Source organism: Chiroxiphia lanceolata, chromosome 3 (assembly GCF_009829145.1).
Source record: "Chiroxiphia lanceolata isolate bChiLan1 chromosome 3, bChiLan1.pri, whole genome shotgun sequence".
In the NCBI taxonomy this organism is placed as follows: domain Eukaryota; kingdom Metazoa; phylum Chordata; class Aves; order Passeriformes; family Pipridae; genus Chiroxiphia; species Chiroxiphia lanceolata.
This window is the reverse complement of record NC_045639.1, coordinates 9,951,291-9,973,731: the sequence shown is the minus strand read 5'-3', so window position 1 is coordinate 9,973,731 and position 22,441 is coordinate 9,951,291. Positions and strand designations below refer to the sequence as shown.

General features: G+C 45.5%; 2 protein-coding genes across 2 annotated transcripts in view; one reads left to right on the top strand and one right to left on the bottom strand.

Annotated features, from left to right (window-relative positions):
- The first annotated feature begins 2,202 nt into the window (after positions 1-2,202).
- Positions 2,203-7,376, top strand: MAL (mal, T cell differentiation protein). Its single transcript, XM_032684177.1, has 4 exons — positions 2,203-3,031; positions 6,385-6,552; positions 6,736-6,861; positions 7,061-7,376. The coding sequence occupies exons 1-4, from the start codon at positions 2,945-2,947 to the stop codon at positions 7,133-7,135; spliced, it is 456 nt and encodes a 151-aa protein (XP_032540068.1). The 5' UTR covers positions 2,203-2,944; the 3' UTR covers positions 7,136-7,376.
- A 6,514-nt stretch (positions 7,377-13,890) lies between these two features.
- MRPS5 (mitochondrial ribosomal protein S5) overlaps positions 13,891-22,441 on the bottom strand; it is a 43,976-nt gene continuing 35,425 nt past the window's right edge. Inside the window, exons 10-11 of the mRNA XM_032683694.1 lie at positions 16,063-16,199; positions 13,891-14,479 (exon numbers count right to left, since the gene is read on the bottom strand). Of these exons, the coding sequence (XP_032539585.1) occupies positions 14,255-14,479; positions 16,063-16,199 (362 nt within the window). The 3' untranslated portion in view covers positions 13,891-14,254. The remainder of the gene's footprint in view (positions 14,480-16,062; positions 16,200-22,441) is intronic.

Below are 22,441 nucleotides of genomic sequence, written 5' to 3'. Positions count from 1 at the left end.
ACTGCCCTATACGTCCCTAGGAAACCCTGTCATCTGCACTACCAACACTGGGTTTGGTTCTTTTCTTCCTCAGGAAAGATAATGTTATCCTTTTTTTTTTTCAGGGGGCTGATTCCAAATTTCAGTGGTGGGGTCTTGAAGGAAAATGACAGGGCATTAACATGGGAATGAAAAGCACCTCATTCCAGTGTTCCAGGTGCAGATGACAGGCTGAACATGAGAGGTAAATGACAGCTGGAGCTTTCTCTCCTGGCACCTTAAGCATTAAAGCAATCCCTGAACCTACCCAGTTTCTGTTCTTGGCTTCTCTATGGAGGAGAACACGAAACAAAACAGGAGAAGTCATGTGTCAGGGACTGAATGGATGCTTCATACAGAGTCTGTCAGAGAAACCCACCCAATGAGTCACAAGGGTTAGAAAGGCTTTATAGGTGTAATTGTGCCTTTATAAATCTTGATTGCTTTATTTAAATTGATGATGATGATGACTAGATAAAAATGTAAAAAGATAAAAATGTAAAGTGGTAAAAAGGCAAAAAACTTTTATCAGAATCATTTGCTACACAAACTACTAATACAGTGCACTATTTATTCAATCAGTAATGTCATAGACAGCTTAATAAGTATCAAACAAAGATTGATGTTACTCAGCCATACCACTGACTGTGGACAAATTTTCACTCAGCCTTGAGAAGTATCCCTGAGGAACGTCCCCGCCCAAGGGAAGGATCTTCATGTACCTAAGGGATGTATGCTGGAAATCCCCGCTGGTAAAAAAGTGGGACCGGTCTTTTATGGTATGAAGGGACTGACTGTGAGTCCTACAACTTTTAGATTCTGTGTTGTCCTGCCTGCTCAGCATTTGAATTAGATGTTACCAGCTCTTTGGTTTCTTCTGCTCAAAGGTTCTGTCTCTCACTTTCCTACCACGTCCCTGGTGATGCCCACCTCAGTCGGGAAGAACACCCTTGAGATGGGTCTAATTTAAGAGTTGAGTCAAGCTACTCTCAGCATTCTTCAACACTAAACATAGTGTTACTTTTCTTAATCCATCACCAATAATTTGTAAATAACACAAAGAATGGGCTCCTCAGAGCTTACTCATCCCTCCTGAACTGAACAGCACTGGTGCCCTTGCCTCTCGTAACACAGTTGCTCATTCTTCAGGCACACCACTGCCAGTCCTGTGCTCCCAGGAACAGGAGTGCTACATAGCTTCATCTCTGCCCATTACAGACACAGCTAGACCCCCTCTGGAGCTGTCTCTCTGCAACTCTACATCCTGCATTCCCCACTGCTTTCTGCTCTCCCTGTTTCCTGACTGGTTTGTAGGTCTGCTTCATATGTAAGTTTTTATAAATATGTATACCTATGCCATCTTATGGCACATGGAATCTCACTAGAGAGGCAGAAAATCAGGTAGATGCAGCAAAAACACTCTCTCATCTTTGAAGAAGTCATGAAGGTCAGAATGGACTCTGCCTTTAAATAAGAAAAGGTCTCCAAAAGCAAAGAAACATGAAATTATCCACTTAAATGTTCCTGCTTCAATGGACTACTTGGGAGGGAGGGGGAAAAAAAAAAGAAAAAAGAGGAGAGCTCAAGGTCTGGATAAGAGGTATCCATCACACCCCATCACTGTCCCACCAACACTGTGGCTCTGTGCTTGCTCTAACACCTAACCTCACTCTCATCCTCATCAGAGCCCAGGTCCAAACCCCCACCATTAGGGCTCCCACAGAGAAGAGGCAAAGAATGAAAGCCCTTGGAGGCCCCCAGCTTCCCTTGGCAACCCCTTCACAGCCACGCCAACACTGGGGCTCTGTCCTTGGTCTACCACTCAGTCCTCCCCTAGCCCCTCAGGCCTCTTGGAGCATACCTGGAGCCTGTCAGGCATGTCCTGCGGAGGCTGCCCAGAGACTTTGCTCATTGCCCTTGCAAGGCCTGGCAACAATGACTGAAGCCCCCAGTTACAGCTGGAAGGAGACCTGCTGGAGGCTCTGGGGCAGAGCTGACAACGGTGGTTATCACAGTTGCATGTGCCAGGAGTGTGGGGTTGGAAACGAGGCAGTCCTACCTCCTGCTCTGGACTCTGCACCAAAGGCTTTTGCATGGAAGGAGCCGTGAAAGGGCAAGTGCCATATACTGGGCCTGGCTGAAATGGGCACCTCTTCCAGGGGTCACTGGTCCACAGCGACATGCACTGCTACACTGCTCCTTTTCTTTTCCTGACGTCTCATCTTTTTGGCCTTAGTTTCTGGAGTAAACGTTCCATATTAAGGAGAAGAGGAATGACTTGCTCCCATGGACCACAGGCTAAAAAGAAGAAAAAAAAAAAGGCTTGTGAAGTCTCATTACTTTAGGCCGTTTGTGTTACCTTGGCATATCCAATCTCTTCCTGAGGCAATGGAAGTGGCTCACCCTGCAGTTTGGTTGCCCTTGTCTTGCAATGCATCTCCACCTGTGAGACACTTCTTGGCCCCACTGTTCCCTGTAGCTGTTACGTCCTTGTGGCTGCCGCTGTGATCAGCTTGTATGCACAAGGGACAGGCTGACTTACTGTGCACAAAAAAGGGGACGAGAGGCTGTCCAGGCGGATGGGTACAAATCTTTCCCATTGCCCTCGGATGTCAGCCAGTGCCACTCACCACCGCCCAGGGACTTGCCTTGCATGTTCAACTTGTGCAGAGAGGACTCTGCTCCAAATGCCTCAGGGCTGCCCCCATCTCCTGAAAACCTGCCATGTGACTCCTGTCAGGCAAGGTCACAGGGTTTGGCCACACCTGTGCCACTCACAGCCGTCTTCATCTGTCAGCAGGAAGGAAAGAGGAGAGAGCAGGAAGAAGGGTAGAAAAGGAGGAAGAGAGAGGGATAGAGAGAGGCGAGGAGGCTGCATTTAGCATTTGGACAGAGTGGCTGACAGTCACCGTGGGAGAGGCTTGCAATGTCCTCAGCAACTTCCACCAGCTCTTTGCCCAGTGGCCTGGCCGTCCTGACGACTTTCCCAGATGTGCTCTTCATTCCTGAAATCGTGAGTGCTGACTTTTCTCTGGGGGAGGGCAGTTGCTGCTCGTGGGGCACCCAGCACATGTTGTGCTGCAGATGTCTGAGGGATGAGACTTGACCCACAGCATGTTGGGCTCGGGACCCACACCAGCCCCTGACGTCTAATTAAGCCCCCAGAGAAAGCTACAAGGCCTGAGGCAGGGTACTGAAGCTCTTCTTTAGACTGCAAGGGGATTTTTCTGGTGCATCTGAAAGCCTTTTGTAATTTCCGCCCTAAAAAAAGTTGAGGAGGTTACCGGTGTGTTTAAACTAGGTTGACAAATTGAGCCAATTATTTAATTAGAAGATGATTTTAGCAGATAATACAGACAAAGGATAAACCGCTTGCTTAAAGCAGGGAATTAAGGCTAGTTGAGGCAATTGTTTGCAGCAGCAAAGAGCCTGGTCTACCGAAGGTGTCCTGCTCAGCTGCAACATTCCTGAGCTGGAGGTGCAGAGTGCTGGGCCTGGGTGTGTGGGTGGGCCAAGGGTGAGCAAACACCTTGTAACTTCTTTCCATATTGTAAATTCATTGAGCAGGAGATTATAATCTTAATGGATTTGGCACAAGTGATTAAAAGTAGTTGCTGTGACCACTGACTAAAAGATAGAAATCTTCAAGGATAACCTTTTTCCCGTGTCCTCTGCCCCAATCATGAAACCTGCTCTTCTCACGAGAGTTTGAGAGGCTTTTTCCAAAGCCTGAGCACTCTCATCCAGCACTGAAGGCTTTGGCTGAGCACTGTGGGACGGCATTCAGATGATTTAATGCTAAAAACTTCAGCTTTCCTATCTGGGACCAAATTCTTTCCTGTCACACAACTGGGTCCACACTCCTGGGATTTATTAGCATTTACTTCATTCTCCCAGTTATCATAATCCAGCAAAGAGGATGTAGAGAAAGGCTTTGCTTCAGCTCCTCCAGTTATGCTCTGGAGACTTGGTCTGTGTGCCTGGGCTCTGAGATCAAGGTCCAGGTTTCCTGTAGGGAAGGTTGAGGAAGGGTTTTAAGTCCCTGTGGAGGTTTTGGCTGGGTGGACACTTGCCAGCCAGCCCTGCCACTGAGTTGTGTTAGTCCTGGTACTGGGCTTGCTGTTGGTCTCAGCATGCTTATTCCCCTTGAACTGTTTGTTTGTAATCCCTGACTCCAGGGGATCTGGCAAGGCAGCTTGCTTAAATAAGCACCCTATCTTTTGGTTTGGGTAAGATCTGGAAATGTGCATCCTGAAGGCTCAGGAACCACCCAGGAAGGAGGAATGCTGCATAACTGGATTTCTCCATCTCCAAGATGTGTATGACTCTATGCTATGCAGCTGTATGAGCTCTGCTGTGTACAAAGGAGGTGGCTGCCTTGAATCAGAAAAGGATAAAGAGTTTCTCATTCCTCAGTGGAACCTGAGGTTGCCTACAATGAGTTAATATGGTAATTATGAAACAAAACAAAAGAAAAATAAAAAAATTAACATTTCAAATGCTAAGGCAGTTGTGAAATTTCCAGAAGATCCTGCCTGCAGCTCAGATGATTGCCACATCTGCATGTGCTGATTAAGAACTACCATTTTTATTCTGTGAGGCTCAGTTTACTTCTTGTAATCTATTTTATTTGAAGAATTGTCGGCATAAATGGATAGCCAGACCTATGTGGAAAAGCTGAAACAAGCTGAAAACAGATATGTTTTCTTTGTAAAAGGCTTTTCAAAAGACAAGTTTTTTCTTAGACTGCTGTCCCCAACCTGCTGTGGGTTATTACTGAAAGCCTCTCAATCCTTCCCTCATTTTTATGAGTCTGCCGAACAGCAGCACCATAAAACCAACGTCAGTAATCAAACCATGTCAAACATACTTGCCTGAGTGAGTAACCAGATCCTGCACAAAGGAGAGATGGTGAGTAGTAGGAAGTGATAAGTGATACTTCTTCCCCGAACTTCTTATCTCACCCAATTTGTGTTTGATTTTAATGGAGCAAATATAAGGTTTTCCCCAGGATCTTTAGCTACAGTAGATTCATTATGTCACCACGTGAGTTATTTAAAGGGACTGTATTAGTGTTCAAGTGTCAGTCTTTAGTTGTTACAAGAAGCACCAAACCATCAGCACTTTGGAAGACCTATTTTCACTCAGCTGTTTGCAAGGTCTCAATCATATAACTGATTTAATGTATCAATTTGCATAATGGAACCAATGAACTTTCCTACAAATGTGGAGTGACACAAATGATGTGACATTTTCTGAGCATAATAAATCAGAAACTTTCTTTCCACTTGCAAAATGTCTCCAAGGAAACAGAAATGCCACAGTTAGTATGAGTTGGCATTTGGATGCTGACAAAGGCTGGCCTGGGACACACTGGCAATCAGAACGGAGTCAGCAAGGCTCTCCTACCTCTGAAGATTTGCCTGCAAATCCAAGACAACTGGTGATGAGGGAGAGGTCCCCACACCAGCACACTGTGGGTTCAGCGGAGGAGCTCCTCATCACAGACTCAACTTTGCAGAGGTTCAAGGAACAACTCGCCTGATTTGTAGCACAGAAAAGCTACTGAGAGCATTTTAGTGCAAAGGCACCACTTGCAGTCCAGACATTCCACAAGACTGAACATCACGCTCTCATCCTCTTGTGTAGGAGTCTGCTGGTGGAGAAAGGATGGAGCCTAGACCCTGCTGTCTTTGTGTTCCCCACCCCACCAGAAAACCCATGGCAAACTCCCAAGGCTGGCTTAGAAGGCTGGGACCCCACTTGCTCCCACACCAGCAGCTGGTACCTTGCACAGCTCTGGTGTAGCCAACGAAGGATGACCCAAACAGCTGGAGCAGCGATACAAGCTCTCCTTTCCAGAAGGAGCTGTGAGCCTCAAGCTTATTTCCCCTGTCTCAGAGCTTAAAACTGGCCATATTACCTCTCTTAAACATGTTCTCTCTTCTTTCAGGGTGACATTTCTCTGTGGCCTTTGTGAGGACCACGTGTCTGTGCTGTTTGTGCAGATGAACTGGGCTTGACACTGCTCCTGTCAGGGATCTGACACACTGGGTGTGAAGCAAACATGCCTTTCTGAAATCAGCCTCCCTGTTCATCAAAACAAGCCTTCAGAAGTGTCTGAACCAGCCCTCTGAGTACACTGATGTAGGGAGGATGTGAAAGGCAGGAGGCAGGGCTACAGAGAGGATTTTTTTTGGGTCAAGATCAATGGCAGATGCTCCCAGATAAATACCCAGTTTCAAGTGGAGGCTGGGAAGAACTATTGGCATGTGCAGTGCTAGTACCAGAGGCATGCATGGCACTCTCTGCTCTGGATCAGTCACTTTATCCCATGCTCACCCTATCTCCCACTTTCACTTGCAGATCTTTGGAGGCCTTGTCTGGATCCTGGTGGCATCCTCAAAGGTCCCAATACCCATGCTGCAAGGCTGGGTGATGTTTGTCTCTGTGTTCTGCTTCGTCATGTCCACTACCCTCATGTGCCTCTACTTCTGTGGGGCCCACGGGGGCAGCAGCTCCTGGGTCACCTTGGTAAGTGGATGTAACAAACCTCTGGGCCTCTCCCTCCCTGGAAGACAATTGTCTCCTGCAAAGGAGAGTGCTGCTACTGCACTCCAAATCACAGGCTGGGGCCTGCTTGCACAGGTTCCCTTTTTTCCCCCCTTTGCAATGTGATCCCTCCTTGGAAATGACCGTGTGACCCTTGTTTTTTAGGATGCCATCTGCCAGGGGACAGCATCTCTGTTCTACCTCAGTGCCGCTGTGTTGGAAGCCTACGCGACTTATGTTGCCGCCTACTTGTTCAGCGCAGAGATCTATAGGGAGAACATTGCTGCTGTGGTGAGTGCCTGGCAAGCAGGGGAAGGAAGGTCAGGAGGTGACTGTGCAGTGGCCTCAAGTGCAAATCCTAAATGAGTCACAGTCCTACTATGCACTAATGTGTCCAAACATGCAAGAGACACCATGAGGTGTTTGCTCAGTGCTGAAACTCCTGCCATGCAGCAGGAAGTCAACTGGCTGATGTGTTTTTCTGTCACAGGTATTTGCATTCGTAGCTACCCTGGTTTACGTGATCCACAAGGTGTGCTCGCTCCTGCGATGGAAATCATCCTGAGAGCCTCTCCTTGGAAGTGTGTCCTGTGGTCATCTCAAGAATAAGGATTGCAGTTTCCAGGCTGGCTTTGGGTTTTGGTTTTTTTAATGTAAATACTATAAACAAGTGGCTTTTTACGTGGGATCTTGGCAAAGAAGACAAGGAGCCTGCCAGAGAAAGGTATATCCTGGCACAGTCTGTTTCCCTTCAGTCTCTTCTGGGCTGGGTACAGTCTGATGCTGATAAATGGGGCCCAAAATAATAATAATAAAAAAATTAAAAAAATCCAGCTTTAAAAAATATAATATAGTTGGATTCAAAGTGCTAAAATCTCCCTGAACTGTACCTTTATGCCTCCAGGGTTTTTATGGCAACCAGGGGAAACTGGACAACCAGCACTAAGGATCATGAGTATGAAACCGTGTCATTTTCATTGCTGCCTGTCCATTTAAGTCTGTGTCTTTCCCTAAACCTGCTGTACCAAATTAATATTTTCATGCAGTTCCTGAAAATGCCTTCTCTCACTTGTGATGAGAAATGGGGACAATATTTAACTTGCCTCAGGAGCAATATGAATTGTTGCAGCCCCTGAAGGGTACTGCTGAATTTTGAGGAATTGGGTAATATTGAATAATTGAAATAATGCCAGGAATTACCACTGTATTTGATCCCCCTACAAAATACAACTTTGGAAGGTGTGCAGTAGACTGTAGGAGAATTGTATGGATGATTAGAATGACATCTTGAATAAGCAATGATTCTTTTCTTTGGTGAATGGCTACTCTTTCTTACAGTAGCACTATGTTGCTAATAAAGATGAGTTTGCTGTGATTTTGAAAATAGATGAGTCATTTCTGCTGTTTTTCCCTTTGCTGCACACAGGGACACAGCCCTGTACAGCCTCAGGAGCACTGCCCTGTAACAGGGCAATGCCTAATGAGGAGGCAGAAACTTGGTCACAAATGAGAGGGTTTTTCTGTCAAGGGGAGCCTGAGGGACCCAGGTTAACTCAGGTTAATCTCAGTGAGTGTTAACTTGAGTGTGCTGGTTTTGGCTGGGATATTTTTCTTCACAGGGGCTAGTACAGGGCTGTTTTGCATTTGTGCTGGAAACAGTGTTCAAGGATGTTTTCGTTACTGCTGAGCAGTGTCAAAGTGTTTAGGCCTTTTATGCTTCTCACCCCACCCCATCAGCGAGGAGGCTGGGGGTGCACAAGGAGTTGGGAGCGGACACAGCTGGGACAGCTGACCTGAACTGACCAAAGGATGTTCCATGCCATATGGCATCATGCCCCATATATAAAGCTGGGGGAAGATGGAGGAAGATGGGACATTTGGAGTTATGGCATTTGTCTTCTCAAATAATGTGTGACAGAGCCCTGCTTCCCTGGAGATGGCCTGCCCATGGGAAGTGAATGAATTCCTTGTTTGGCTTTGCTTGTGTGCAGGGCTTTTGCTTTACTTACTAAACCATCGGTATCTTAATCCATGAGTTTTCTAACTTTTACCCTGACGATTCTCTCCCCAATCCCATTCCATCTCACTGTGGGGAATGAGTGAGTGGCTCTCTGGAGCTTAGTTGCTGGCATTAAACTGTGACAATGGATTAATTTAAATGGCGTTTAGACTCAGGAAGGGATCTTTTCACGTTAGAGGTGCCTCATAAGCAATGTACCAAATTATCCTTTCCAGATTGTGGGGCTAAAAATGTTTCCATTTTGAATCTGAAGTTCCTGGATAATAACAAGGATGGGAGAACAAAAGGGAAATAAAAGTTGACTTGGAGGCACCTCTGTTGCTTCAGATCTGGGGGAACTTTTGACCTGTGACCACAGGTTTGGGTTGAAGTTTTTAATTGCAATCTAAGGAAAACATTTAATTGTTGGGTTTTTTTATTGCTGAAAACCAGCCTGACTTGTTTTGCCTGTGTTACTGTGACAACAGCAAACTCATTGCAACAGAGGTGGGAAAAGAAATCCCTTTTCAGAGCAGGGAGGGAACTTGCAGCCACTTTGGACAATGGCACATGGTTCGGAAGTTAAACATCTACCCTTTGAAACTGGTTTCAACATCACATCATCATGGGTGTGTGAGGGGGTGTTGGTGGCCAGGTTTGCCCTCGTTCTGTTAATGCCCCTGAATTTAACATTGAAACACAAAGATGTTTTCTGCTTGGGTCTGTTTACAAAGGCAGACATTTGCAGTCATACTCTGCACTCTGGGATCATGTATCTCTGTCTTCCTCTCGTGCTCTGCCAGCACCTCAGCAACAAGCAGTGTTGCCTGTCCCTTCATATCCATGTCCCTTGTGGCCATCACATTTACAGCCTATGTCTTGGCAGGGCTCCCATTTCTCCTCCTCATTCTTTTGTGCCTTTGCTTCTCCCTTCCCTGCCACACACCAGTTCACCACAGTCTGCACTAGCTCACCTGCTCCACAGTTTCTCTCTGTCCCCACCCAGTTTGCTGAGATACCTCCCCCACAGCATTATCCTAACCTTGCTGAAAACCAGCACTGGAGAAAAACGGCCGTGTGCTGCTGGATTGGGCGTGTTCATCCGCTCAGTGCTGCTCCGGAGAGGGCTGTGGCAAGGTTGTGGACATGACATTGGGAAGGATGCTCTGTGACCCCAGTGTGACCTGGGCCATGTTTTTTCCTGGGGAGGGCTGGGCAGGTAGAAGGGCCAAAACCACGAAGGGTCAAGAATGAACAACAAAGTGGTGTTGAAACTTTGAAACCCTCCTGGTGTGACTCTAACTTCAATCCCATGCAGCTAAGTAGCTTGCAGGGTGAATGAGTGTCCCTGTTTGGCACAGTGCAGGACGGTGACACAGTGAGGTGTAGTTTTGTTGCATCAAGCTGCTGAGTTGAACCTCATTTGCAGCAATATGCACGTTCCCTGCATGGCGGGAAGAAAAGAAAAAAGAAAAATGAAAAATAAGAAGTCTCTGCTGCCCATCATGCCCAGCTTTCCTATCATCTCAATACAGCCATGAAGACTGCCATGCCCTGGAACCTGGGCAGCCCAAGGTAGCTGTCTGGAAAATGGCACACTTCAGTGATTCTGGAAGGAAAAAATGCTGCCCAGAGCTCAGAGAATCTCCCAGGACCTACAGACCACCTACCACGCGTGCACCACATCCCTTCACCACATCCCTTCACCCTGAGGACAGCACTGGCCTGAGAATTTGCTGTCACTCCACTGGAAACATTTGGCGTGATGAACACTGCAGGCTAACAAGCCTTTTCCCTTGGAGATACTTCCATGGAGTCAATTCCAAATTGGCCTGGCTCCCCAGGATGTGAGATGGCTGGCTCTGTGGAATGCTGTTTGCACACCTGGCCCTTGCAGTTTGCTGACCACAGGCACTTGCAGTCCTTGCCTACAGAGCTGCTCCTAGCCTGGCCCAATATATGGGGCTGCTCTATCCCACCCTCTGCATTTGCTTAGGCATTTCCAGATCCCTCCAGACTGGTATCTCATCTTCAACATTCTCATCCTCCCCATGCCTGGGATTCCATTGCAGATGTCGATAGATGGAGCAGCCCATTTAAAAAGCCACAAATCTACCTTTTTTTTTTCTCCCAGAGCATTTACAAGTCCCATTCCCACTGTTAAAACAGTGGGTCTATTGTGTCCCCACAGCCACCACCAGGTTTCAACCGGTAATATAACTGGACTTTCCCTCTGCTCTTCTCCAGCTTCCTCAGCATGCCAAGGAGGTCTGCAGGCATCCAGAGAACATGTTTAGTTAAAACTATCTACCTACCTGAAGGCAGGCAAAACCTTAGTTCCCGTTAAAAACAAATTACAGACCTATTCATTAACTATGCCCAGATTGTAATCTTGGTTGCTCTTGCTTAATTAAGTGGCTTGACCGTGATGTTAACTGCTCCCCAAATATTTGTATATTGGATACCTGCCCTCCAGCGATGCAATGAGTTAGTAGAACTTCCATCTTCTCCTGAACTGCAGAAGAAGAACTTGATTTTTCTGAGAGCAAAGAAACTTAATAGAAACTTCTGGCCAGCTCCATGGAAAATGCAGGAGTTTCTTATTTTACGGTCAGCCTTATCTGTGAGCAATGAGCAGCCTGTATGCTGGGTAAAACATCTATATGAGCATTTATATTAATGTGAACAAACTTGCGAAAGCAGTAAACCCACAAAAGCTTACTTCTTTGTAGGGAACTAAGCTCTAACTGGGTCTGTGGCAGTGTGATTCACTGCTCAGTCTGCCTCTCCCTCTCCTGACTCATTTATAGTTCATTCCACACCTCTGGCCTCTATACTGAGACCACGGCCCTCCTGCTCCCAGGTCTCCCTTATGCCAACAAGATCAAGCAATGAAACCCCATTTGCTGTGAGGGATGGAAACGCCTTATTTCCGATTCAGGGAAGTGCTCAAACATGAATTATTGTCCTGTGTGTCTGAGAAGAATCCTAAATGTCCTCCAGAGAGCAGAGACAAGGCAGAGGATTCCTGAAGACCCTCGTGGGATCAGATGCAAGTGTAGCTAGTGTGCAGACTTTGGGGAAAGAGGGAGACTTGTGGTTACTACATAACCATAAGTTCTGTAAAGGCAAATGGCATTCATCCTATCGCTTCCTTATCTTACAGCACATATCTACTAGCCCACAAAGTGGACCTGAAAGTCTTGTGTGGATTCTTTTGGAGGCACCAGCTACAAATCAGTCAGACGTTCCAAGTGCTTTGGCTGATGGAGAAAAGATCCACTGGGAACAATGTTTCCCCTGCATTAGCAGTGAGAAGAGAAATTACTGAGTGACCAAGAGGAGTTCAAGGGAGATGTCTGTTTGCCAACCTCTACACACAAAAGACACACGGGGACCCTTGTGCCAAGTGACAGCCCGTGTGCCTCACGAGCTGGGAAAATGTGGTGTGAGATCTCAGTTTGGGTTGCACAAGGAACAGTGTTCAGGCCCAGGTTGGCTGAGGAGAGCTGGACTTTACAACTTGCTCTGCGCTGGGTGCTGTTATCTAAGGACCTGTCCCTACAGCTTGTCTTTCTTGTGTGATCCCAAGATCACCCAAGAGCCTGCCGAATGCTGCCACCTCATCCCATTATGCATAGCTGGAGACACTGACATCAACCTACATCCCCAATTTTTGTGCAGCAGTGGCCTTGCAGGATTTCCTGTAGCACCTTCATCATCCTTAGGCCAGAATACTGGGGGCTTTTCCATACGCATTGGGTGAGGAAATGTAAGAACAGTGTGCAAAGAAGAAGAAGGACGTCTCCAAACATGGATGCAATCACCTGCTACTGAGACACACCTGATTTCCGATTCTGAGGAGAAAATGCTGGCATGATCCATCTGCTCACTGCAGGAAGCAAATGACAAAGAGCTGATCCAGTCAGTCACTTTAGGCTCACTACTCAAACTGAGGTTGTTTTGGGTCAGCAGCTGAGCCAACTCCCTTCAGCTCTCTGTTTCTGCAAGGACACAAGCAAACTGAAGGTCATCTAAATACAGCAAAGGTTCGATTCCTTTAGTCCAGTTTTTTAATCTTTGATTTTGCTCAGCTGTAAGGTGCAAGCTAAATGTGAGCATGCATTCTTTAACAGTAGTTTGATAGGTTGCTTACAAGAAAGTTTTCAAACTGAACACTTGGCAATTCTACTGGAATTGTATTTAGATTGAGCTGGCAAACAGGAATAAAGCCTTCAGCCAACTGCTCAGCAGACACAGCCTTAGAATTAGAATTTTCCTTACGAGAGTGAAATAAAACTCATTTAAATTCACCCTGCCTGTTTGTATATACACAATTGCTGTCTTTAGAAACCTGCACTGAAATGAACATAAAATATTGTCTTTAACATCAGAACTTCAAATGTAAATTCCCAGGTTGGTCTTTAAGGATTCTAAAGGTATTTTCTCCTGTACTAACAAAAGAAGTAGCATCTTTTGGCATACAGAGAAATGCCACGACAAGCACTCACAGATTGGGAGGCACAGAATTTAACCCCTAACTTGTTTTATAGCTCTAATACTTTGTGAGAAGACATTGTTTGGGCTTAGTTCCACTGTTTCTTTTGCCATGCCCAAGACAAAAACATGGAGCTGCCAGGTAGAGCATTGTGTCCTCTCATGTGGATGCAGAGCCTGTTTATCTTCTGGTGTGACTTGGGTGATGGATCCCCTCCAACCAGTGAGCTAATCTAACCTCTAGTAAATACTTGTGTGTGCTGCAGTTGGAGGTCCTCTACCTGAAGGGGATTATTCCATCTCTAGTCAGAGGCTGGTGCGTATCATGGACTTGCTCCTTCTCCTTTAATTCTCTGACAGCTGTAGCACTTTCTGAGTTCTGGGTAGGATCCCAGACTTTTCTGTGCTCAGTACTAAACTGGCAGAAAATGAAGCACACATTGCAGAGGAGACACCATAAGAAAGGCTGGATTGCACATTTTGGACTGGACTTCCAAAGCTGGTCAAAATACCACAATATTCCACAGGAGACTGTGGGGTGGTGGCTCTCCTTAGTTATTTGGGCTCTGCTTCATTTGGGGAACGCCCCCACTTGCATGAATAGTGTTTGTGCAAATCCAGCTGTTGCCCACCATCATCACCTTGTCCCCCTTACCCACCACCAGAAGGCATGCAGCTTATATTTTCTGATTTCCCATTATCCCACAATAATGAGCGAGCCCAGGGAGTGAGATAAGAGGCTGCACACATTAATTCCCACAACTGCTGCTGGCTTCAAGATTTTGGAAAAAAAAAAAAAAAGACCCCAACAAATCCACACGAAACCCACTCTGATGATTCTTTATTGCTTTCACAATCTTGTACTTTCAGTAGTTTCCCAAGAGCTTGTGGAAGAATCATGGGAGCTCTTGACTAAAAATCACCTTCTGGAATCAAGTAAATACATGCTTGAAGACTAAGACATGTTCACTGAGTGTTTCCATCTGAACATCCCCAGTCAAACCGTGGTCAGAAGAATTGTAGGAAAGCAAACAGTGTTACTGAATGGTAGAATGGCAGCAGCAATATGAATGGCATGAGAGAGCTACTGCTGCCCTCCTCTGAAACGTAACCCTAGACAACGTGTCTGTTTGAGCTGGGCTTTCCCAGTTGCACCTCTGAGCTGAAGAGACAGAGGGACTGAAGCTTTTAACATGCTGTCCTTCTGACATTTGCCCAGGGAGATTTCTTCATTCCCTGAGCTTCTTTGACCTCGCTCCACTCCAGCTTTGTGTCGGGAACCTCATCTTCAGGCTCAGGATCCTCGCGGACAGTCCCCTCAGGCAGAGCCACGACGATGGGCAGAGGGCCCTGCTCCTCACGGAACTCCACTACATAGAGACCCTTCTGGTTTGCCAACTGCTGGTGAGTCTCCTGGGATTAGGAGAGAGAAAAGACAACCAAAACAATGATGCACAGTGTTGGTTTACTTCAGGTCAAACTCTGCATGGCATATGAGGTAGGGGGGGAAAAATCATTTACTAATAAACAGTTTAAACACTGTGTAAATTAAATGACTTGTCAGGCTCACCTACATGGGCAAAAATTCAGATAGCTAGACTGCAGATATACTAAGTAGCACTACACTGTCATTCTAGAGATTTTTAAACGCAGATTGGACGTGGCACTGAGTGCCATGATCTAGTAAATGGACTGGATTTGGACCAAGGGTTGGACTCGATGATCTCGGAGGTCTTTTCCAACCCAATCGATTCTATGATTCTATGATTCTAGAGGAACCTGCTTCTGGGAAGGATCTGTCCAGAAAAGACACATCTTGCTAATAAGCATGCATATTGGCACATTAGTAACGTGCAGGAACATTTTTATGTCTTTATATGGATATAAATTTTGCTTTGACAACAGCATAGTGCTTATTACTGCCCTGACAGGTAATATTAACTAATATAATGATATGAATTTAACACAACTACACCTCTTCCTCGCATACGAGGTGTTTGTTAACACTCAGATTTTACAGAATAAATGTGTACGAGTAACGGGAAACTTTTCCTATTCAGGGCAGTCAAGAAAATATATCAAGTGCATATCTCTCAAAGCAGTAATCTGTACAGTAGGCCCTTCTTCTGTTCTTCTATTCACTCTGTGGAAGACTTCTCAGAGACAATGCATTGAAAACACAGGCCAGACTTCCTCAAGTCTGATTAACTTCATAACCTCATAACCTCTCATAACCCAAGCTATGAGATCTGTAACTATCTCAATTAGGCAAAGAGGATTATAATCCCCTCACCTTCTGAGGCTAAACTGATCAAGTTGGCTAGGACAGGTGACAGATTTGACTAGAGCTATGCAGGGCTATGTTTAGAATGTAAGCAGCTAAATTTTGGCAGCTACCAAAACTACGAACAAATGAGATAACCAGGAATTTCCAAGGGAGTGACTCATTCTAAGTGTTCAAAGGAAGTCAGATGAAATGCTGCATGTTGGATCTTTTCCATCAACTACAGGCAGCTGGCTCAGACAGAGACATCTCCATTATGAGCACTTAGAGCTGGAGGAAATGACACCAGCTCCCTGACTTATTTCAGAGATCTTAATTATATCAGCAATAGAAGCTGTGACATTCACTCCTTGGGCAATGAAAACTTAGAATACAGACAAACAGGCAGCAGCAACCAAAGCTGGTCCACAACTTCCTCTACCATGATTTATCAACTGTCACAAAAAAAATACAACAAATGAAAGCCCAAAAATTCAGATGTCTCCTGCAGGCACTTGGCTGTGGAACAGACAGAGTTACATATATCTATTTCTGACTGGAAAACTTCATAAAACTGCTGAGGAATTATGTCCTTGCTGATTTTGTTCACTCTTTGGAAAATTACTTAATTTAAAGCCTAGATATAAACTGTTTGACCACAAATTATTACAACATCAATCCCCTTCTGTTCCCTGATAGATAGAATGGATAGAACCACTGAGAGTGCACCTACCTGTTGGGTCAAGCCTTTAAAGAAAGCTCTGGTAATGTTAATCAAGTTTTTGGATCCAGTAACCTTGGCATACATGTCTTTAATGCCAATTAGTTTGCACATGGTGATAATAGCTCGGTGGCAACGAAGACCATACCCTGGGGAAAAAAACATGTAAGTTAGCATTATGTGATTATTTGTAAGCCTCCAACTCACTAAGGAAGACAAGAGCACTAAAACATCTGCTTTGTTATTTTTGTTACCTTGCATGTTAGAACACATTATATGTTAAAAATGGCAAAACCATTCTGGGAAGACCACTCTTCCCAGTCTTTGCAGACATGCCAACACAAAGATCAGAGGGGTTTTTATACTAAATACACCTTGCTTAACATATTGCAAAACCAAATTAAAATGTTGCCACCTATAAACATAAAGCCAGTAAAAATGCAACCTGAAGAATTATCTAATGACACAGGTTTGGATAGAATTCCTTAGAAGTACCACTGGCATCTTTAGAACAATCTTCTACAAAGATACCCCCCACCCTGCAAACATTCACCAAACAAAAGGCAATTCCTTTCTCCTACTCAGCAGAAAAAGAACACTCTAATACTTCCCAAAACTACCACTACCAAAACTAGCAGAGAAGCAAGGCAACAAGTTTACATAAAAGAGTATTAAAAAGAAGCCACTGCAAGGGGAGAGGATCTAAATGCAACCAGACCCTGATGAAGACTGTCTCTTCTGAAAAGCAACACCTACAGAAACTCCAACACCACTTCCTTTGCAATTTCTGGTGAGCAACTGCTGCACTCCTAACGATGGTAAATCCTGGTTCATATACATGATGGAGGGATTTAAACTGCTGTCCTTTGGGCTTCCTTCCAGAAGGACCCTGCAGTAGAAGACATGTCAGTATCTCACGTTCCCAGGGAGACTGCTGCTGGATGAGAGGCCTACAGTGCCTTCCTAAAGCCTGAGATTGTGCTCAAGATCTCTATCAGACACAGAGCTGGCAGGGAAACTGGGGAAGTAAGGAGGGCAATAATGCTGCAGTAGAAAAGTCTGGTCTCAAAACAGAGCTGCTAGGAAAGAGGGTGAGCACCCACTGACACTGGTGCCTCTTGCTGCTCACAGGCCTTTTGGTAGCCAAATAAAACTGACCACATTTTTATTTTATTTGGCTCTTGGTGTGCAAAGCTTTGAGCAGTGAAAACGGGACTGAACCTGCCTGCAAATTGAGGAAGGCATCACTGCACCCACTTATACCAAATTTACACTTTGCAGTTGATCTCCAAAATGTGAACCTTTTACTTGCCTTCTGACTGAGAAACAGCAATTCACCAACTTCACAGTCTGTGCTAAATATAACAGCCATTAGCCAGTAGCCACAAAAATAGTGATGCTTTTCCCTTTCAGCTGAAAAAACCTAGCAAAATACTATGTACTATCAAGAGAGTAAGACTGCACTCTGCACACTACTGTGCAGAGGCATCACTTCCCTTTTCCTGGCCCAGCAACTGGCATGAATTACACTTTTTTATTACATTAGTGGCACAAAGTGAAGGAGAGTCAAACATATTTCAAAATCCACAAACAACAACAGATGTTTGCACGTCATCTGCATCCATCTCCTTTACAGAGATGGAGATTATATAAACATATAAACTCCAAAGCATAGTTGTAGTACACTGGCATTAACTGCAAATGGTTTCCTTACACTTGCCAGATTTTAATGGATGAGTTATTTTTTCGAGGAGTCTGATTTTGCTCTCTTGTTCCCCAGAGCCATTGTTTCACATGGCCTAGCGCTAGTAATCTTTAAAAATTGATTTGTGATAGGTCTAATGTATCTTACTTAAAAGGTGAAAACCTCTGCAGGATGGTCTTGCTGCTGAGTAAAGGAGGTAAAAAAAAAAATCTATTCCAGTGTTGCATGTTTTATTGTGTCACTATATCCATTTTTCTTTGAACCTATAATCAGAAAAGAAATTATAACCATCCAAAGCCATTTGTTCTGCCATTTGAGAAAATACTGTTTCCTGTGCTACAAAACAAAGTGAAGTTTTAGACACAATTACATGTGAATTACTTCTGAAAGGCTGTGAGAGTTTCATTTTCAGTGACTGAAAGCATTTAATTTCTGGCATTTTTATTGCTGCTTTTCTCCCATCTTATCTCAATTAAGTTTCTGCAGATTATTAATACATGAAACTCAGAAGCCAGCAGACTAATCCATTAGTCTCTGGATGAAATTTATTCCAAACACAAAAGCAAAGGATTCCAGCTGTGGAGAGAAAATTGGGCTCAGCCATGTTTAACCTGCACGCTGCTGTACTGAGGTTTAATTCAACGAGCCCAATATAATAGAACAAGCCAGTTCAGATGTAACACATTTTCTCACACTGAAAAAGATACAAAGGTAAGCAAAAGAAGTATTTAAAATGCATCCTTCCTATAAACTAACACAGCCTGTTAAAGGCAATCTACAACAGATTTTCTGGGTAATAACTAGGGATAGTTTGGAAAACAGAACATCCACTTTAAATCCACACTAAGGAACTACTCAGTGAAGCTCACATTCACATGTTCACATTACGCTACTTTTTTATTTGGATTTTTACTTGTCTAATCCTACCTATAGGATGGGGGGATTTCTCCGCTTCGCAGGGATTAGGAATAAATTCAAGAAAGGAACATCTGACCATAGCAGCTACTTCACCTTTTCTACTAAAACATTAGGCTTTGCTGTGAGCATTTGCTGAGATAGCACCAGGGGGAACCTTGAGGCCTTCTTGCCTCAGATACAGGAAGCATCACACTTGCAAGCTCTCACCGCAACAGGGGATTTCAACCACAGGGACATCTGCTGGGTAAGCAACACAGCTGGGCTGCAAGCAATCCAGGGGACCTGAAGTGTATAGAGCACAACTTCCTGGTACAGGTATTGGATGAACCAACCAGAGGTGAGGTGTTACTGGATCTGGTGCTCACCAGTGTGGATGAGCTGATTAGAGGGATTCAGACCAGGGACAGCCTGGGCTGTAGTGACCATGCCTTGGTGGACTGAGTCTCCTCAGTGAATGTGGGCCTGGTGTGGAGCAAGGTCAGGACCCTGAATTTTGGAAGAGCGACCTTCCAGATGATTAAGGAGTTGGTGAATGAGATCCCCTAGGAAACTGTCCTTAGGGACAAAGGAGCTGACCAGAGCTGGCGACAATTTCAGGACACTTTTCTTGGAGTGCAAGAGCTCTCCATCCCAGTGTGTACCAAATCAGGCAAGGCAGGTTGGAAAATGGCACAGGTGAGCAAGGTTTTGCTTCTCAAACAGAGGAGTAAGAAGGAAACACATGGCCAGTGGAAGCAGGGACAGGTGACCTGGGGAGAGTACAGGGGTTAGGAAAGCCAAGGCACAGATGGAAAAGGACTTGGCAAGGGATGTGAAGAATAACAAGAAGGGATTCTGTAAGTACAAAGGCCAGATGAGAAAGGCCAAGGAAAGCGTTATCTCCTGTGATAAGCCAGAAGGGAGAACTGGAGACAGTGGATATGGAGAAGACTGAGATACTCAATGAGTTCTTTGCCTCAGTCTTCACTTCCATGAGGGCACCAATGGTACTGCCAGGAGCAAGTTGGAGAGTATCAGAAGTGACTGTAGAGCTCTGGGGGTGATAGCTGGGGCATGGGGACCCAGGCAGTGTTCTCCTTAACTCTGCTGAGAAAGGGAAAGGGTATAAGGAGGAGGGCAATGATAATGCAAGTCAACAATAGTCATGAAGGTGGTGCCAGCAACAGGGTTCTGTTTTCTATGACAGCTGGACCTTGCTGAGGATCAGTGTGTGCTTGGGAGAGATGGGATCTACCTTGCTAAGCAGGACAAAGGTATCTTTGCCAGTAGGGTGGCTGATCTGTAAGGACAGCTTTACACTAGGGATAGAGTTATCAGCAGCCCTGTGAGGGTGGGACAGAGAATGCCGATAAACAAAGGGTTTGGAGTGATGTGAGCAAAAGGGAAAGCAAAAATCATCAGAAGGGCTTTGAGTAGGGTCACTGCCAGCATTTGCACATAAGCAAGGAAGTGTCTGCAAGGTAGTGTTATGGAAAAGTGCTTTCTGGGAAATCAGCACAGTAAGGGCCTCTGTTCACTAATGCATGCAGCACTGAGAATAAACGTGAGGAACTGAGGTATCTGTGTGCAGCTGTGCATCCAATGGTCTAGTTGTGGCAGAGGGCTAACAGGAATGGAGTGCTACAGTGGAGGGATACAGCCTCTTTAGAAAGGAGAGACTGTGAATTCAAAGAGGTGGAGTTGCCCTTTCTGTGAGAAAACAGCTGGAATATGTGGAGATCTGCTCTACTCTGGGGATGGATGATCCCAAGTGAGAGCTTATGGGTAAGTTTATGGTTAAAAAGCAGACCAATACGGGTGACATTGTAGGGCATGTCAGAATGCTAGAGGACACCTGATCAGGAAGAGCAAGTGGATGAGGCCTTCTACAGACATAAGGGCATCGTGTTCACAGGCCCTGATTTTCACAGGGCCTTCAACGACCCCAACAGATTCTGGTGAAACAATACAGAAAGGAATATGCAATACAGGAAATACCTGGCATTCATTGATGACAACTTCCTCCTTCCTACAACTGTAGGACAGTCAGCCTCACTTAGATGCATCTTCATAAATTATCTCATAGTGGGGCACAGTGTAATCTTGGCAAGTTTGCTGTTGATACAACACTGGGAGGAGTGGAGATACACCAGGTCTCGTGCTGCCACCCAGAGGAATCTTGACAGGCTGGAGAAATGGGCTGACAGGAACTTCATGACATTCAGTGAGGGCAAGTGCACCTCCCCTGCACCTGGGGAGGAACCACATGCACCAACACATCCTGGGGGCTGAACAGCTGGAAAGCAGCATGGCAGAAAAGGGCTCAGGAGCTCCTGGTGGCCACCAAGTTCACCATGAGCCAGCCACGTGTCCTTGCAGCAGAAAAGGCCAGTGGTATCCTGGGCGTGTTAGGACTGTTGCCAGTGGGTTGGGGGAGGTGATCCCTCCCCTCTACTCAGCACAAGTGAGACACACCTGGAGCACTGTGTCCAGTTCTGGGCTCCCCATTACAAGAGAGATGTTGACGTATTGGATAGAGTCCAGCAAAGTGGTAGGAAGATGATTAAGGGACTAAAGCATTTCTCATACTAGGAAAGGCTGAGAGTACCACAGTGGACTGAAAGTATTTTTAATTGCAACTACTTCCAATGGATTAGCAGCTGTAAGGGTATGTCAAAGTGGAGTGACAGGAACATCCAGGGACACAAACACAACTGACAAATGGTAAGGCAGTGATGAGAACCAAACCTGGTCAGCCACACTAACTGGTGAGAGCGTGTTAAGAGTGTCAGAATGTTTATTCTAGTGAGATTATCTGACTGCAGACCTTGTCAGTTAGGGAAGTGAGGGGAAAAAAGGGAAACCAGAAACAAAATATACAGAGACACAGATCTGAAAAAAACAAAGAGACAGTGACAAGAAACACACACCACTGCTAACTGATGAGCTATCAAGAAACTACAGATGCCACTTCCAGGAAGATCAACCTGGACTTCGCAACCACTGTAAACCCAGGGAGACCTGGGCTGGGAAGGATGTGAGAACTGACAGCACCATACAAACCCATGGCTGCAGCAGGGCCATGAGTCACAGCCCGTCTGCCTGGTGGTGGCTGTTGGAGAGGGTAGCTGAGGATCTGTATCTTCTCCAATCCTGGTGAGCGTGAGGTGTGCCTGTGTTTTCATAAGCTAGACCAGCCCTCTAGGCCAGGGTATCTGGTGGGCAGGGGGGCCGTGCTCGCATACTCAGGGGGACTTGTGAGTGGGGAGTGAATGAGGGACAACTGTCTGTGTGCATGTGTTGGCTGGTAAGCATCAAGCTCAGCCAGCTGGTGTAACAATCAGATGGTCTTTCTGCTGGCATAGTACGACTCAGTTTCCACACTGGGAATTCTTGATTTTAGGACGAATAAAGCAGTAATGGTCTTGAGGAAGTAGCAGGCTGTATGCTGTCCTGGTTCCAGGAAGTCTGAGGCAATTAAGGGGGGACATCTGCCCACGTTATCCCAGTGTGGACTTAAGAGGGACAGGCAAACAGATGCAGCCTTGCACTCTGATTCGCATTTGAAGCACTCCCACCGCTGCACACTAAATTACCTCTGAATCTTGTCTTGGAAACAACAATTAAAAAAAACCTCATCACTGAAAAATAATCAAATGAGCCTGTCAGTTCTCCAAAGCATGCACAGGGCATATGGTGGGAAGCAAAACCTGCTGGGTTCTTCTGGAAGGCCTCTGCACTCAACACCTATGCTAATTAGATTAGATTAGACTTCTCCCCACCTAGGAA

Coding starts and splice junctions, on each gene's coding strand:
- MAL (XM_032684177.1), top strand. CDS start 2,945: ATGTCCTCAGCAACTTCCACCAGCTCTTTGCCCAGTGGCCTGGCCGTC. Junction 6,553..6,735: donor GCAGCTCCTGGGTCACCTTG/GTAAGTGGATGT, acceptor CTTGTTTTTTAG/GATGCCATCTGCCAGGGGAC. Junction 6,862..7,060: donor GGGAGAACATTGCTGCTGTG/GTGAGTGCCTGG, acceptor TTTCTGTCACAG/GTATTTGCATTCGTAGCTAC.